This window comes from Coffea eugenioides, unplaced genomic scaffold (genome assembly GCF_003713205.1).
Source record: "Coffea eugenioides isolate CCC68of unplaced genomic scaffold, Ceug_1.0 ScVebR1_1080;HRSCAF=1873, whole genome shotgun sequence".
Classification (NCBI taxonomy): Eukaryota; Viridiplantae; Streptophyta; class Magnoliopsida; order Gentianales; family Rubiaceae; genus Coffea; species Coffea eugenioides.
This window is the reverse complement of record NW_020861455.1, coordinates 13691-32161: the sequence shown is the minus strand read 5'-3', so window position 1 is coordinate 32161 and position 18471 is coordinate 13691. Positions and strand designations below refer to the sequence as shown.

General features: G+C 29.2%; 1 protein-coding gene across 1 annotated transcript; it reads left to right on the top strand.

Annotated features, from left to right (window-relative positions):
- The first annotated feature begins 16822 nt into the window (after nt 1-16822).
- Nucleotides 16823-18220, top strand: LOC113754818. Its single transcript, XM_027299072.1, has one exon. The coding sequence runs from the start codon at nt 16823-16825 to the stop codon at nt 18218-18220; it is 1398 nt and encodes a 465-aa protein (XP_027154873.1).
- The last annotated feature ends 251 nt before the right edge of the window (nt 18221-18471 follow it).

The following is an 18471-nucleotide window of genomic DNA, read 5'->3' as shown; positions in this document are numbered from 1 at the left end:
TGCTGTAATTTATTTATATTTCATTAGTTTTGTTTGTCAAGATTTTCTTGCCAAATCAAGGCTGAGAATTTGAAGATTTTATTGCAATTTTGGGTTGAAAATGTCCGTTGAAACATCTAGGAAATGGTTGTAGTTTTGATTCTCAGCGGGTAAAATATGCTTAATAGCCATGTGAAACATCTAGCAAAGGACTTGAGACTAGGCGTTTAAGTTAAATGTGATTAATTTGTGAATGCATATAAGATGTTTGGTGAAATGTCAAAGAGAAATTTGTATGTTGTGATTGCTACTCTGTGCGGGTGACAATTACTAATATATTAGTAACTCAACATGAGCTTTATAACTTGAATTCTTCAGGCAAGAGAGATTTCTCCCGTTCTGGAATTCTAAGTTGATACGCTTGATGGAGCAGATGTTATTGAACTGAACTGATCTAGATTCATTGTTGTGAATCTATTGTTTCTATGGAAATTTATTATCAGCCTCTTGAATTTTTTACTCCATTGTAACGTCTGCAATGCCACGGAAATTTGGCCATCTATGGAAATTTATTATCAGCCTCTTGAATTTTTTACTCCATTGTAACGTCTGCAATGCCACGGAAATTTGGCCATTATTACTCTTGTAAATCTGTGTTGCAGAAGCAATTCTTATTACCGTCCTATGATACATGTAGATTTTGTAGAATCACATCTTCCCTCTTCTTCAGTCAGGAAAGGAGAGAAAATTCATATAACAGTTTCCAAATGTAAGCAGTTAAGATTTCAGAAATAAGAGGGATCACTAAAAGGGAGATGATATTTCAAATACTAAACCAACCTAATAATATCAAGGAGCAGGACATAAAGATCAATGTATATTCATTTCTGGTTTGAGCAAAGCCTGGACAAAGCAAGTTGTAGCATCCTGTTGATCGAAAATTATTCCTCTGTTCATTGTTGGATGGAAGACAGACTGATAAATACATGATGTCATATTTTAGCTGCATTCTGAATTTTTAAGAGAAAGTGATTAATTTAATTTTAAACTATCAACAAATGTGGGATGCTTACAGTCCAATAAATGAAAAAACTTGTTCTTTTATCTCCATATAATTCTGGAAAAAAACCTGTTGTCGTCCAATTAAGACATACAAAGAAATTAATAGAATGATTAAGTGATCATTTTATATATGCTATTTTGAAGAAAATAAAAAAAAGGCTTGTGTAACAGGTGCCCTAATGCGTTTTGATTGTAAATTTGAACATAATCTCCTTAGTTTGCAATTTCTGGTGTTTACTTGTTTTAATGTGAATAATTTCAGCTTGCTTGGAAAAAAGTTTGGTGATCAAATTTCAGATATTGTTAGCATCCAAGTGCTCTTGGGTTTGTAAACCAGAAATTTCAATCCAAACTGAAGCTTTTGATAGTGATATCAGAGCCCTTGATGCTGGTGATCAAATTCTCAAATCAAGTTACTAGCCTTTTGATTGGTTCAGTTTTCTGAAGCCAAAGTCTTTGTGCTCTAAATTCAGTTCTTGGCCATGTAATCTTGTCATGCTTAGATAGCTCTATCTAGTGTCCTGCCAGAAAGTTATATCTTGTCATTCTTAGATAGCTATAGCTATATCTTGTCATGCATGGAAACTTTAAATCCAGCATTGCATTTCAATGTAAGGAGGTGAAATCCTATTTTCTAGTGACTTGTTGGCCAATTTGAATTAGATGGACCTTTGTTTAGTCCAAGTACTAAATAAATAGGTGAGTAGATTCATTCTGATGCTCAAAATGAGCCGTTTTCTCCTATTTTGAAATACCAATTTCATATCAAATGTCTTGTGCATGTAGATTTTGTTGTTTACTTCAAATTGGACTGGCTTACTTGATCAGCAGAACTCGAAAAGCAACTCAGATACTCATGTTATACAATACTCAGCACACGGTTTTTTAGGCTTTAAACTGGATAGATCTCGGAAAACTTGAAGATGTGTTGTGGAAGTGTTGTGACTGCTATGCTATACTAATAGTCTGCAATTTCCTTCTAAGAAATAAGCACGACATGAACTTTCCCGTGGAGTTTTTTGCTGTGTTAACCAAGTACCTGTGCGTTTATGTGATTTGCTTGTATCCATAAAGCAGGAATTTCGAAACTCTAGAGCTTTCGAAATGAGTTTTTGAGTTTGAAACCAAGCATATGGTTCGTTTATAATTAAGGGTTTTCTATTATACCCGATCTCAATCTGACCGGCCACTATGATTTGGATCCGATTGCCACCCCTAATTATATTGGTAAAAAAATATATATATTTTACAAATTATTCCAATTTATTTAGAAAATGTTACTAATTTCATTACAAATTATGAAATGTAATCATGGTTTACTAATTTTTTACTAAACATAAATACTGCATACAAAAGGAAAAGATATTTGACTTTGTTTTGCTTTGATTAGAAAAACTTGTGGCAGTAATAACGAAATAGTGACCTTGGTGCAAATTTCAAATCAATAACCAACGTACACTTAATTACGGTAATTTTTTAGTTGATTAGACTAATATATGCCATAAAGTAGTAAGATTTGATCATTTATAAATTGACAATTTTAGTAGTTTATATACCATTCACCTATAAAAATTATGATTATTATAAAATGACATTTTATAATAATTTACATACTATTTGCCAATTAAAAGTAAGTTTCATAAAAAATGTGCATGTAAATCCATATTGTGAATGATACGAAAAATATTTGAAACTCACGAAACTTAATATATGGGTAAATTTACTATAATTTTAAAAGATTACGCTACATTAGATACGATCACTTTACCTTTTATACTTGTGACCTAGAAAATAAATTTATTAAAACACATAACATTTACAAATAATACATACATTTATTAAAATGCTTAAAACACAAAACATTTATGAATGAAACATACAATCATGTATTATACATTTACGTTACCAACAACTACTAACTATAATATTAAGTTTCAACCATTAATAAAAAAAATCTTAGCACTAGTTTAAATAAACTTCCTAATACTTGTTTCATATAAGTTTCTTTAAGTAATATAGTAAATTTATGCCACAAACTAGTAAGTTTTGATGATTAACCAAATTTACTATTCTATCAACAAGATTTTCTATTAATCTATAAAAACTTACTATTACCTGAACTAAACTTATTCCCCACAAAACTAAGTTTCGAATGTAGAGTAGTAATTTATTTTTTTTAAAAAGTAACTTTCACTTTTATTTCGATTGACTTTTTGAAACATAAATAGGATAACACTTATATGACCATTTTTTATTTAATTTTTATTTACTTTTAGCGGCCATTTGATTATTTGATAGGTCTATCCACCTAAATAGGATAACACTTACAAATAAGAAAGTAAGTTTCCCATCTAAAATAGTAAGTTAACAGTAATAAATTAGTAACTTTTATACTTCAAAATGTAAATTGGAATAAATATTAAACTTACTTTTTAAATAAATAAATTACTACTTTATATCCCAAACTAACTTTTTTAACTTCCTGTTTAATTCAAGTAGTAGTAAGTTTTAATACATAAATAGTAATTCTTACTGATAACATGGTAAAATTGATTAATAATCAAAACTTACTGATTTATGAGACACATGTACTATTTTACTTTAAAACATATTTCAAACTAGTGTTAGGGAATTTATTTGAAATAACGATAAGATGTTTTATTAATGATTAATTTTTAGTACCTTAGTTAGTAAGTACGCATAATATACCTGTATAATACATGATTATAGTTATCATTTAAAAAAATTTATTTACATATTTTAAAATACTATGAAAAAAAGTTTGACTTTTCACATAATCTCGTAAAATATGTAATAAAATTTTGTCGTATTATAAGCTTTTAATTATTTTCAATTTTTGAAAAGTTTGAAAGTTTGGATAACAATAACAACAAATCTTCCTAGTTATATATAGAATATTACTTGTTTATATATCAAAATTTTTATAAATTAACACCTATGAATATAATAAGATGATAAAGTTTTAATAAATTTACATTTGAGACACAAGAAATAATAAGAGTAAAAGCCTAAACAAAATGAGAAATAATATAATAATAAAAAGGGATAATTTCAGAAACCTCCCCTGAGGTTTCTGACATTTACACTAACCTCCCCTGTGATTTGAACAATTACACTGACCTCCCCTGAGATTACTAATCCTTTACAAATTCAGTCCAAATGATTAAACTATTGTTTTAGAGAGTGAAATTAGAATTTTGTACCTAATTTGTCCTTTGTGCTACATGTCCAATGAATGACAAAGTATTACAAATTAATTAATAATTAATAAACTTTAAGGAGCGTAGTTTATAGGCAAATACGTATTACTTATTTAAAGTACCAACTCTTTACGGGTATTTTATTTTCATACATTTACTTTATTACAAATATTTATTCTCAAATACAGATTTGTATTTACTCTCAAATATTTAATTTTTGTTAAATACAAAACCTACCACTTTTTCTTCCGTAGAAATATTAATATAACACTTTTTCAATTTTAGTTATAAATATTTATGTATTTAACATAAATTAAATGATTCAGGATAAAATACTCATAAAGAGCTAATACTTTACTCATGTAATGGATGAAAATCATAAAAAATTAATACTTTATTGGCCATTTCTTTTTTTAAAAAATATTTAATTTATATTAAATAGATAACCTACTGATTTTCTTTTTGCAAGAATATTACTGTAACACTTTTTAATTTTTAATTACAAACGTTAATATATTTATCATAAATTAAATATTTAAAAATAAAATATCTGTAAAGAGTCGGTACTTTAAATAGGTTATGTGTATTTGCCTATAAACTATACTCTTTAAAGTAAGGAGTATAGTTTATTGATTTAGCTAGTAGAGAATCTTTTGTGGGTGGCGGTGTTAGTTCTCTTAAGAGACAAAAATGGGTATGCTTTTGGTAAAACGATTAGTTTATACGTGTAAGTACGAGCATGCACACAAAAGTGGTTGGATCTATTTAACTATCCGCACAATCAATAATCTTTGGTAAGCCTTCGATGAAACTTCAGAGAGAGAGAGAGGGGGGGACCACACTGAATCAACGTAGTATTATGTAAACTATTGGTATAGTAGCTGTTATGGTACTTGTGTCTAAATGAAATATTTGTGCCTGAATCTCGCACCTTCTAAAGACGTCAGGCAAAAGGAAAAGAAACGTATAAATATTATTGTCCTTTGAAATATTTTCCAAAAAGATGGGTGAAAATGAAAGAAAACTTTAATTCCGAGACCATTTATTTTATCAACTACACTCCTTACTTAAATTAATAAACTACACTCCTTAATTTAAATCAATAAACTATACTCTTTACTTTAAAGAGTATAGTTTATAGGCAAATACACATAATTTATTTAAAGTACCCGCTCTTTACAGATATTTTATTTTCAAATATTTAATTTATGATAAATATATTAACGTTTGTAATTAAAAATTTAAAAGTGTTACAGTAATATTCTCGCAAAAAGAAAATCAGTAGGTTATCTATTTAATATAAATTAAATATTTTTTAAAAAAAGAAATGCCCCATAAAGTATTAATTTATTATGGTTTTCATCCATTACATGAGTAAAGTATCAGTTCTTTATGAATATTTTATCTTGAATCATTTAATTTATGCTAAATACATAAATATTTATAACTAAAATTGAAAAAGTGTTATATTAATATTTCTACGGAAGAAAAACTGGTAGGTTTTTTATTTAACAAAAATTAAATATTTGAGAGTAATACAAATCTGTATTTGAGAATAAATATTTGTAATAAAGTAAATGTTTGAAAGTAAAATACTCGTAAAGAGCTGGTACTTTAAATAAGTAATACGTATTTGCCTATAAACTACGCTCCTTAAAGTTTATTAATTATTAATTAATTTGTAATACTTTGTCATTCATTGGACATGCAGCACAAAGGGCAAATCAGGTACAAAATTCTAATTTCACTCTCTAAAACAATATTTTAATCATTTGGACTGAATTTGTAAAGGATTAGTAATCTCAGGGGAGGTCACTGTAATTGTTCAAACCACAGGGGAGGTGAGTGTAAATATCAGAAACCTCAGGGGAGGTTTCTGAAATTATCCCTAATAAAAATGATAAAATTAGTATAACAATTAATATAAGAAAATTAAATTTAATTTAATTCATGTATAAAATGGTCCTAAAATAATTAGTACACTATGATACAATGTTATTTTAACAACAAAATTTTTTTTTTTACTAAAAGTCTAAAATATCCATGACATACGTATGAGGGATATTTTACCATATTTGTATCTCACATCTAATTATGAAAGTTAATTTGAGAAAAAATATTTTTGACAATAGAATTATTTTGAATTTAGTCAACAAGTTGAGATTTTTTAAACAATAAAAGTGAAATATTTTGGGAACTTAGTTGTTTATTTTCCCATAATTAAAAATTGCTATATTTTAGCAATTGTTGCCAATGACTTTTCATTCTGTAGAATAATTTTTATCAATGCAATATTAGTTTTATTAACAATCATTGAAGTTCCATTGATCCGAGGATGGACATTTTATTGCTATTATTTTATATGTAAATATTTAGCCTAAGTAATAAAATAAATAATAGCTACTTAAAAAAAATGGAAATTGGTGTACAATTGATTGTGGTGTAAAATATTAGTATACAATTAACTAGAGTTTGAAATGGAATTAAATTTATTTAGTATTTTACTGCTAACAACTTTGACTCCATTTAATGGTTAAACAAAAAATAAAAGAGACGTAGAGACTGGGATTGGTTCCTTAGTGTGAAAAATGAAAGTTTTTCTAAACTAATTCTGCATAAAATTCTGGATGCATATGAAATTAGAAATGTGATAACTTTGCAATTCATTCTCATTCATGATGAATTTCTGCGATTCTCAATTTTTTTCGTTCAGCATGAAAACATTCTTTTTTTGTCATATTGATGGCTTTTGCTTTTAAGATTATCTACATGTCGGTGGTTAGTATTATTGACAAGGTTAGAGGTCATGGTAAATGTTACAAATTTTAGGAGAAATTATGTATTGTAAAAATGGTTTAATAATTTTCGATTAAGCATAACTACTGCATACAAAAGGAGAAGAGATTTGATTTTATTTTGCTTTGATTAGAAGAACTTGTACTAGTAATAAAGGAAATTTCAATTCAACAATCAACGTGCACATGATTACAGTAATTTTTTAGTCATTTAGACTAATATGTGCCATAAAGTAGTCAGATTTAGTCATTTGTGAATTCATAATTTTAACAGTTTACATAAAATTCATCTATTAAAATTTATGATTATTATAAAATGCCCTTTTATAATAATTTACTTACCATTTGCCAATAAAAAAAGAGTTTGATAGAAAACATATGGATACAAGTCCATAATGTAAATGATACAAAGTATGTTTGAAAGTCACAGAACTTAATATATGGGTAATTTTACTATAATTTTCAAAGATTATGCTATGTTAATACAACTTTAATTTTTATACTTATGACCCAGAAAATAAATTTATTAAGATTTTACCATTTTATTAAATTCATAGGCATTAATATATGAAAATTGCGTACCATTTTATTATATTCATCGGTGTCCATATATGGATATTGTGATGTATAGATAAGTGCAATTCTATAGATAACTCGAAAGATTTTTTTTTACTATCATCCAAACTTTTTAACCTTTCACAAATTCAAAAATAATTCAAAATTTATAATATGACAAATTATTCTTACATATTTTATAAGGTCATATGCAAAAAAAAAGTTTTCATAGTTTATTTAAAATGCTTAAAACATATAACATTTATAAATGATACGTACAATTGTGTATCATACATTTACATTACGAGTAATTACTAACTATAATACTAAGTTTCAATTATTAATAAAAAATCTTAGCATTATTTCAAATAAACTTCCTAATACTTGTTTCATATAAGTTTCTTTAAGTAAAATAGTAAATTTATGCCACAAACTAGTAAGTTTTGATGATTAACCAAATTTACTATTCTATCAACAATATTTACTATTAGTCTATAAAAATTTACTATTATTTGAACTAAACTTACTCTCCAAAAAGTAAGTTTTAGATATAGGGTAGTTATTTACTTGAAAAAAAAAAGTAAGTTCCATATTTATTCAAATTTACTTTTTGAGACATAAAAGTTACTAATTTCTTGAGTTAACTTACTATTTTTATTGTAAAACTTACTAACCATATTTTTAGGTACTATTTTATTTAGATGACCAGTACAACAGGTAATCAAATGGTCACTAAAAGTATTTTTACCTGTTATATCAGGTTAAAACAGTTTCGTTACCATAACGCTCGTTACTTCAGACTTTTCCTATATATATATATATATATAATAAAGTCGTATCCTCATTCTTATCGTTTCATGTTTTCTCTTTCCTACGTGGCTTAACGAGACAGCAAGTAGTTTCCTACGTGACTTGTTCCTTTTTTGTTTGGATTTATATCAATTCTTATTTCCTATATTATATGATTGGTCCAATAAGATATATCAATTCTTAGTCCGATAAAAATTGTTAGTCCGATAAGATATATCAATCATACTAAGATATCATACTAAGATATATCAATTCTTAGTCCGATAAGAATTGTTATCACTACAAGAAGTAGAAAAGTAACTAATTTCAATTAATAAATCATCTTTTCTTCAAAAAAAAATAGTTATTTGGACGATTGTGGTTTTATTTCCTATAATAATTCTTAATATTATAGGATTCTTATTTTCTACCCAAAGTTATGTACTTTAAGCAACTTAAATCAAGATAAACCTACTTTTAATGTTTTTATCAATATCTCTTTATATCCTTATCAATTCTTATTTCTTATGCCTACACTACATATAGCCTCTAATATATTGATTTCAAGCATCAAATTCATGGTTAGGTATTTTCAGTGCAAGCAGTTGGCACATTAAAGCATCGATTTTGGGTTTTCACTCCTCTTGATTATCAGGTATATTTTCTTTCAATACATTTTTTTTTTAAAAGACATGTTGATCTTCAATAATAAAATACAGGTATATGTTAAAAGTGTTGGCAAGTGATGCAACCGGTAGTACTTGGTTTGTTATATTTGATCAAGAGGCTGAAAGAATAATAGAATACAAACTTTCTTTTGTTCTTGAAGAATTTAACAAGATAAACTTATATCTAATTTTTTAAAATATTTTTAATAACAGTAGACAATCCGACACTTATCTCAGCCATTGAATATTCTAACAAAAAAAAAATCTATTATGCATTTCATTTTCAGGAAGGATTTAACAATTAAATCGTGTCATCAATTATAAATAAGATCACGTGGAAACCTTTTGTGTTCCAAATCAAGTTGAACAATTACAATCTGGAACAAGGTAGTAATAGATTTACAGTAACTAGATGGTTCCACTATGATTTCGAGAAGGAAACGCATTTCATGCTTTCACAGGTAATGTGCAATAAATTTATCTTATATTTCACATATTATATCTCACATAATATTTTTGCCTTTAATTTTGATAAATCATTATCAGATTGGTGGAACCGACAACCAATACCAACCTGAAGTATCTTCTTCCCAGATCCCAATTAGTATAACAGATGATTCTAATCAACAACATTTCAATACACTTCATATGAATCATTTATCAGAGGGTTCAACAAAAGCCACAGAGGAAGGGAATCCTCATAAAAAGATTTGCATGAGAAGGTGGATTTAATATACTATTTTACTTTCTTAAATTATAATCTTTACGTATTTTTATAAACAACCTTGAATGCGATAAATCATTTATTTTTTTATAATTAGTTATCCTGCTTTGCTATCATGCAGTGATAATGGAAAATCAATAAATACTGATTTGCACGGACAAATCGAGGAGAATGTTCAAATAGAAGAAAAACAAAAACAAGTTTCCGAAGAGTAGAATATTATTTGATACTATCTACTGCACTTTTTATTTATTTTCAGGTTTTTGAATGTTATGGTATTGTTGAATGTTATTTTTTCCATTTTTGAATTATTATTCTCTAAATTAGATGTTCAAATTTATATTATAAGAATACTTTATATTACAATGCGCACATAGTAATATACTTAAGACAAGTTATAATAGATTATACATTAAATTTGTATTTTATATCGATATTTTTATAAAATTGACTAAATAATTTATTATTTTTCGACAATTCCTGTTCAACGAACGGGTACAAAACTAGTTTATATTATTGCATTGTAAACGCGTTTTTAATAACACTTTTATCTTTTCAATGTCTGGCCGGTTCGGCAAATGAGGGCCTTGTTTGGCAAGCAAGTTTTTGGTCAAATTTGTCTATTACAAAATTTTTTAACAATTTTAATTACAATAATCTCAACAAAATTTTTGAACTATACACTTCAAAAAATCCAAAAATTTACACACTTCAAAATTTTTTTCTACAACTTCTACAGTAAGTTTTAGACAAAAACACTCAAAAAACTCACTTGTCAAACAGGGTCGAGTTTTTTGGGTGTTTGACTAAAATTTTACTGTAGAAGTTGTAGGAAAAATTTTTGAAATGTGTAAAATTTTTGGATATTTTGAAGTGTATAGTTTAAAATTTTTTAGAAGTTTTATGAGGTTACAGTAACTAAAGTTATTAAAAAACTTGTAACAGACAAACTTAATCAAAAACTTATTTACCAAATAGGCCCTCTATTTTTTTACATACATCATATTTTAAATAAATGTTATACCTTTTTTCCAAATTATTTCAAATAATCTCCTTCCCTAACACGCTCTGCTTTTAACATTTGCGGGGGACGTAACTAAATCATGAGAAAGTCATTGACGTCAAACCTGTTCTGTTCCAGACATTTGGCATCTCAGGGCCCCAATCTCTAGTCAATTTTAATTGGAAGTTCATATTATTGACCCTCGTAACAACCAAACAATAAACCTGAAAGTGACTACCACAAACATCCCGAGATTGAAAAATGCCGAACTTCAAACATAATTGGGAGTCTATATGTGGAGATTAGAAACCCAACATGTTAACTGCAAACATCAAGTACCTGGTGAAAAACATGCTTCGACTACTTGAGAACGACAGGTGTACAATTTTGTGGTTCAAATTAATTGGGCATGCACATTGAACAACGAGTTTTTGCAAGAAATTCAGTCAAGAGTAATAGTAGGGGATGATTATCCGTAATTTGGAATTAGTCACTATTTCTCACATAACCTTTATCACATTTCGAATCGGGAAAGCCATTGACTCAGTCAAACTTGATCAGGAAAATTTGAGGGCCAAAAAAAAAAAACCAGTATATTCTTTTCTTTTTTTTTTAGTTTTCATTTGTCTTTTTTGTTGCATATTTTCACATTATTTAATTATTTTATAATTTACACATCAATCACATCATATTATTTTCACTATCGATCCGATCTGTCAAATTCTTTGATCCCTAACCCTTAAGAATCGAACCACCGTCCAAGTCGACTTTGAGACCATAGCCTACAGTGATTAAGTGGTAACCATGACCAAACAAAAGTGCAGCTTTGGGATAGCAAGAAGAGAAAACCAAATTCCCTTAGAGGTAATAAATTTGCGAGGAAAAAAAGTTCAAAATTTTTTTTACCAATATAGATGCAGTGTCTAAAATTTTATTTTTTTAGCTAATATAATATTTGAACTTATAATTTTTTAGTCGTTGAAGTTTTTTACAGCCAAAGTCACCTTTTATATTTCCAATCACCTTTTTATCTCACATATATCATATCATAAAAAGTATTACATTAATTATTTCAAATAATATTTCAAATGATACCGTATCCAAACAATAAAACTTGGATAGATTCTGTCTGCAGTCCCACCTGTAGACCGAGTGGTCCAAAATCTCCCACGTCATCACTAAACCCGAAGAGTTAAAGAAACCAGAAGTCTGTCCAAAATCTGTTTTGTTTTGCTAAACGTTAAAAGAGCTAAAGAGCTCTGTCGCTTTTTTCTACAATCAACAAATCCAACGGTGTATTTAGGTAGAAAACGGATTCCATCGATCAAATCCGCAGGTTAATAGTGTCTTTTTTCAAATTATCCGAAGAAGCCTCTGAACCACATCCTTCATGGCAGTTGGCACTAATCCCCCGCCACCACACCAACAGGTTTTTGGCCCACCCATGTGATGATATTCGTCCATGATTATGTTGTTTTGAAAGCAGAATTTGACTTGTGGGTTCATCAAAAAAATCTTTTTTTTTTTTTTAGAGTATTAGGGTTGTAAGAGAAAAGGGATGTGGATTTTAAGGTATAGTAGTAGGCAAATACTTGTCTGGGAATTGCCTTCATTTTTTTTCTCGGATAATTAGCTTTCCTAGTTTCGGTTTTTCTTTCCTCAATTTCAACTTGATTTGGCTCCCTTTGTCTCTCTCTCTTTTTGGAAGTAGAAGGGGAAGAGGGAACCCAACAACTGGGATGTTTAGCATCAGGGAGAAAGAAGCAAAAAAGAGGAAGGCGGAGTGTTTAATTAAGAACTTCTTGATGGAGAGCTGCTTGCTTGTTAGAGTTGTATAAAATGTGGAGGAGGTCAGAGTAGAGACCAAAAAAATAGATGTATTAGTTATTGGCTCTTTGTAAATGGGATATAAGAAATCTTCACTAATTAAATATATTAGTATCAATGTATTAGTAAATTTAGTCTAACTAATTAATAATTTCTATTAGTAAACATATATAATTATTAGTATAATGCATAATATTAATAATATTACATAAATTAATATACATTATATAATACATATAAATAATAATAATATTATTATAAGTTTGTAACTAATTAAATTAAATATTATATATATAATTAACTATAAATATACAAATATTATAATATAATTATATAATTATATAATATATACAAATATTAATTATAATAATATTTTATATAAATATAATATATATTACATATTAAATATAGTTATTATTATATATTATTATATTTAAAACAATAATTATTATAATTATATAACTTATTAATATTACATACATGTATATATTATAATTATATGCACATATAATATACATTTATAAATATACATATGTATTATAAATATAATATAATATAATATTAATAAATTTATAATATATATTATATAAGTATAATTATATTTAACTAAATAATTATAATATATAATTATATAATACAATAACATCATTATTATAAGTTTGTAACTAATTAAATTAAATATTATATATAATTAATTATAATTATACAAACGCTATAAAATAAATACATAATTATAATTATATAATATATAAATATTAATTGTACTCATATTTTATATAAGTATAATGCATATTAATATTAGATATAGTAATTATTATATATTATTGTATTTAAAATAATAAATATAATTATAAATATAATTATAATTATATAATTTATTAATATTATATACATGTGTATATTATAATCATATGCACATATAATATGCGTTTATAAATATACATATATATTATAAATATATTATTATATAATATTAATAAATTTATAATATATATTATATGAATATAATTATATTTAACTAAATAATTATAATATATATTTATATAATGTACTAATATTATAATTATAATATATTATATATATGTATATATTATAATATATAATATATATAATATATATAAATATTAATTATATCATTGTATAATTATAATATGTAATTGGATTTGTTTCTTGGAATCAAACTTGGGAATCGGACAAAACCCACCAAAATACTTGGGAATGGAGAAACACCAAATTTTTAGAAATCATTCCAAGATTTCAATTCCCATTCCAGTAAACCAAACACCATTTATGGGGTTCATTCCATTCCCCGAATCCGATACCCTCTTACCAAACGCCCCCTAATTGTATCGTACCTTATTTTATCGTACCTCGAAATTTGCGACCAAGTCTGCAACCGTACCTTGATTGAATTTCTTGCAAAGAAGACTAGCATAGTCAAAATCCCCCGTTCAATGTAGTACATGGCCAATTAATTTGAACCACAAAATTGTATACCTGTCGTTCTCAAGTAGTAATAGTGTCGAAGCATGTTTTTCATCAGGTACTTGATGTTTTCAGTTAACATATTGGGTTTCTAATCTCCACTTATAGACTCCCAATTATCTTTGAAGCTCAGCTTTTTTCAATCTCGTGATGTTTGTGGAAGTCACTTTCAGGTTTTTTTGATTGGTTGTTACGAGGATCATTAATATGAACTTCCAATTAAAATTAGGTGCAAAATGTCTGGTTCCAATTAAATTTCTCCATTGGAGTCTTCAAAAGATGTGAAATGACGAGCTGGAATGGAAATACTAGTAATTATGTGGTAACAATCCAATTATTGAAGAAGAATGGTGGTTGGGTAATGGGAGATGGATTCTGTAATCTTTAAAGTTACATATACTTGCATCCCGGTCTGATTAATTACGCTAACTAGTACAAATTAGATCGTTTCAATGGACCATCACTTTCCCCCGTCTCAATTGGGCTCTGTCATAGAGTAGATTCTCCCCTCTCTCCTGCCCTCCGTAGGAGTAGAAGTAGGCTAAACATGTGCCGTTACGAAAAAAAAAAAAAAAAAGATGACCACAACTTTCCACTTATGGCGTTGCACTACAACAAAAATGACCTTTCCTGACATGTCTATAAGGACATTTGCTGGTTTCTGCCATTATAGTAAACATATCATGACACTTATTAATAAATTCAATAATATGTACTATAATTTTTTTATTTTATCATGATATACAAATAATAATGTGCCTTTAGGCTACCTATGATGACACTCTGGAAACTGTGAGATGAACCAAAAAAAAAATGAAAAAACACAGAAAACGACATCGTTTTATTTTGGCTCCAAAACACTTGCTGAAGTACTGTGAAGTTTCATTTTGCCGGCAAAAGGACTTGGTGAAAATTTTCTTCTTCTCATCTCTCTCACCTCTCAGCATACAAGCATTCTCGGCCAGTCCAGAATGTTGGTAGCAATCGAAGCTATCTCCGCAAACAACCATCTTCATCTTTTCTAACCTCAACTTTAAATCCCTCGGCTAAGACATCTGGAAGGGCAGGCAGGAAGTAAAAGCTGAAGAACGGAGCTCTACATTGGGAAAGCGGGAAGATACTTCAGGCGCGCATATCTTGTTCCAAAATTGAAGTGGTAAACACAATGAAGCTGTTGCCCATAACCTGTTCGATAAAATGTCAATTCCCCCCTGTTTTTCATTTTTTTCTGTGAATCTCTTTTAATGTTAATATATGAAACATAGTTGTAAAACTGTATTGTATTTTTTAGTCTTTTTTCTTTTTTTTCTTCCCCTATCCATTTTCTTGTTGAACTTCCACCCCTCCCAGTTCAGGATGACATAGCATTCATGATCTGCACTCGTGCAGTACATCCACCTGGTATCTAACTAAACACTCATGAATCTCAGTAGCCTTTGCCTGCCAAATCTTGTTCTTGTACTAAAATGGGACATCATATGTACTAATGGCAGCTGCCGGCTTACCTCTGTTGTTCATTGATGCTCCTAAACTGCATCGCCTCAACTTTTGGTACGCTTTGTTCCCTGGGGCTGCTGCATGCATTCTCTTATGTTTAATTGTAAGTTTCTTTCTTCCTATCATCCAAATGATTTTCTTTTCTGTGGTGTTCAAAGTGCATTAACGGTTTCTCTTAGCAGCCAATGTGCATTGCATATAGAAATCGATAGCTCCATTTTGCTACAAATAGCTTGAGCTTCTGCATTCCAGTAATGGCATAGCTCTGTTTCTTCCTGCTTCTCTCTTTACCTCCAGTAATGTTCATTGATGTTACCTGAAGGATAATTTCAAATTTTGATACGGGAAAGTCCTCAATCCAGAAGTCCTAAAACTTTTGCACTCCACTCAATAATCAAGAGGAAGAGCTGGGCAAAGTTTTCATGACTTCTATTTCTTGTATGTAGTCAGCTGATCAGGGAATGAATCAACAATGAGGAGAATGTTTAATTTCCTTTTCTGCTCCCACAGTTGACTTGATTTTTATGATTATGTGCATGAAATTGTACTCCTGGGACCAAAAAAAGATTATGAGTATAAAATAAAAAGCTAGATAGATTCTCTTCTTTCTTTCACATTTCACTACACACCAGAGATGTATCTATACTTTGATGGAAATTTAGTAAGATTCTTGAATTTCACCTTTAGTCTTCATGCTCATGTGTTTGTTTAACCTTTGACATTTCAGATTGAAGTTAGGAGTTTTGCGAAGACGCGAGTGCAGGAGTTGGTACGAAGGGCTTTGTTCTGGTATTAGGTAAATAAAATTTCTATCCGCTTGCTTGCAAATTCTGTTTTTACAGATTGTTGAGAAATTTTGCATTTTGTTGATTTCCTTTATTTGCTGGGCTGCTTTATTTAGTAGACTGTAAATTCTTGAACTTGAAATTAGGGACTTGTAAGCCATGGCCTGAGTTTAAAAAATCAGGGCGCTTGTTATTCTCAATGATTTTATGGGATTTGTCTAGTTTTCTAAGTACTAATGTGTAGTTGTTGTTTGCATGCTCTTGGAAGCTTGTTGGAGGACATTTATTTATATTCAAAGTATGGATAAAAGATGGATGGATTTTCCAAGAACAAGTGAAAAGTACGAGACAGGACTTCAAATGTTTCTAAACTTTGCATTTTCTAGATCAAGTTGTGACGGAAAGATTTTGTGTCCTTGCAAAGATTGCGGCATGGGTGTTTGTGTGACAAAAATGGAAGCATATGATCATTTGAAAGTGGTAGGATTTATCAAGGGTTATAATAATTGGATAGCACATGGAGAACTTTCAAACTACAATGAAGCCACATCTAATTCTGAAAATACATCAACTGGGGTTTCAAATGGGACTAATGACATGCAAGACTTGGTCCATGATGTATTTGGGATACCACATGGAACAAATGAATTGAATAGAGAAGGGGACATTCCTGTTTCAGAGGCTGAAAAATTTTACAAATTGATTGATGATTCTCAACAGGATTTGTACAGGGGTTGCAAAAATTTCTCGAAATTGTCTTTCATTATTCGTTTGCTTCACCTAAAATGCCTGGGTAAGATGAGTAACAAGATTTTTAATATGCTTGTTGAGCTGTTGAGAGAAGCATTTCCAGAGGCCATGACTAATTTGCCGTCTTCTTACTATGAGGCTGAGAAATTGATGAATACATTGGGGTTGGGTTATGAAAAGATCGATGCATGTCCTAATGATTGTTCTCTTTATTGGGGTAGTGCTGAGAAAAGGACTTCATGCGAAACATGTAACGAGCTTAGGTGGGTTGCTTCAGAAAATGATCCAACTGGGGAAAAAAGGAAAATTCCTCAAAAAGTGTTGTGGCATTTTCCCTTAAAACCTAGATTACAAAGACTATTTATGTCTTCTAAAATTGCATCTCAAATGAGATGGCATGAGGAAAAACGTACAAAAGATGGTTGTATGAGACATCCAGCTGATTCTCCAGCTTGGCAAACTTTTGACCATCTACATCCAGAATTTGCTAAGGATTGTCGAAATGTTAGATTGGGGTTGGCATCTGACGGGTTTAATCCATTCAACAACATGAGTTCTACACACAGTACTTGGCTTGTAGTTTTAATACCATATAACTTACCTCCGTGGATGTGTATGAAGCAACCGTACTTCATGTTGTCCTTGTTAATACCCGGACCATTCTCTCCTGGGAATAATATTGATGTTTATCTACAGCCTCTAGTTAAAGAATTGACCGAATTGTGGGATTTTGGCATTCAAACTTATGATGCATCCCAAAAAGAAAATTTTCAATTGCATGTAGCTCTGTTGTGGACCATTAGTGATTTCCCTGGATATGCAATGTTATCTGGCTGGAGCACTAAAGGTGAATATGCTTGTCCTGTTTGTCACAAGTTCACTCATGCACGACGGTTGACTCATAGTTTCAAATATTGCTATATGGGTCATCGGAGATTCTTAGATAGTAAGCATAAATTTAGAAAGCAAGCCCAATTCTTTGATGGCACCGAAGAACATGGAAAGCGACCACCTTTGCAAACCGGGGATATGATTGTGAGTGAATTGGGAGACTTGCAAATTAATTTGGAAAACTTGTGAAAGGTAATCCGAAGCTGCCTTTCAATTGGAAAAAGAGGAGTATTTTCTTTGAATTGCCATATTGGAAAGATAATGTCTTAAGACACAATCTTGACTTCATGCACATTGAGAAGAATGTTTGTGAAAATATTTGGGGGATATTGCTGGATATTGAGGATAAAGCAAAGGACCATTATAATTCCCGCCGTGATTTGAGAGAAATGGGAATAAGAAAAGAGCTGCATCCCATTGAGACAGAACCTGGAAAGGTG

What these genes read in the sequence shown, in the direction of transcription:
- LOC113754818 (XM_027299072.1), top strand. Translation starts at nt 16,823, where the DNA reads ATGGGTGTTTGTGTGACAAAAATGGAAGCATATGATCATTTGAAAGTG.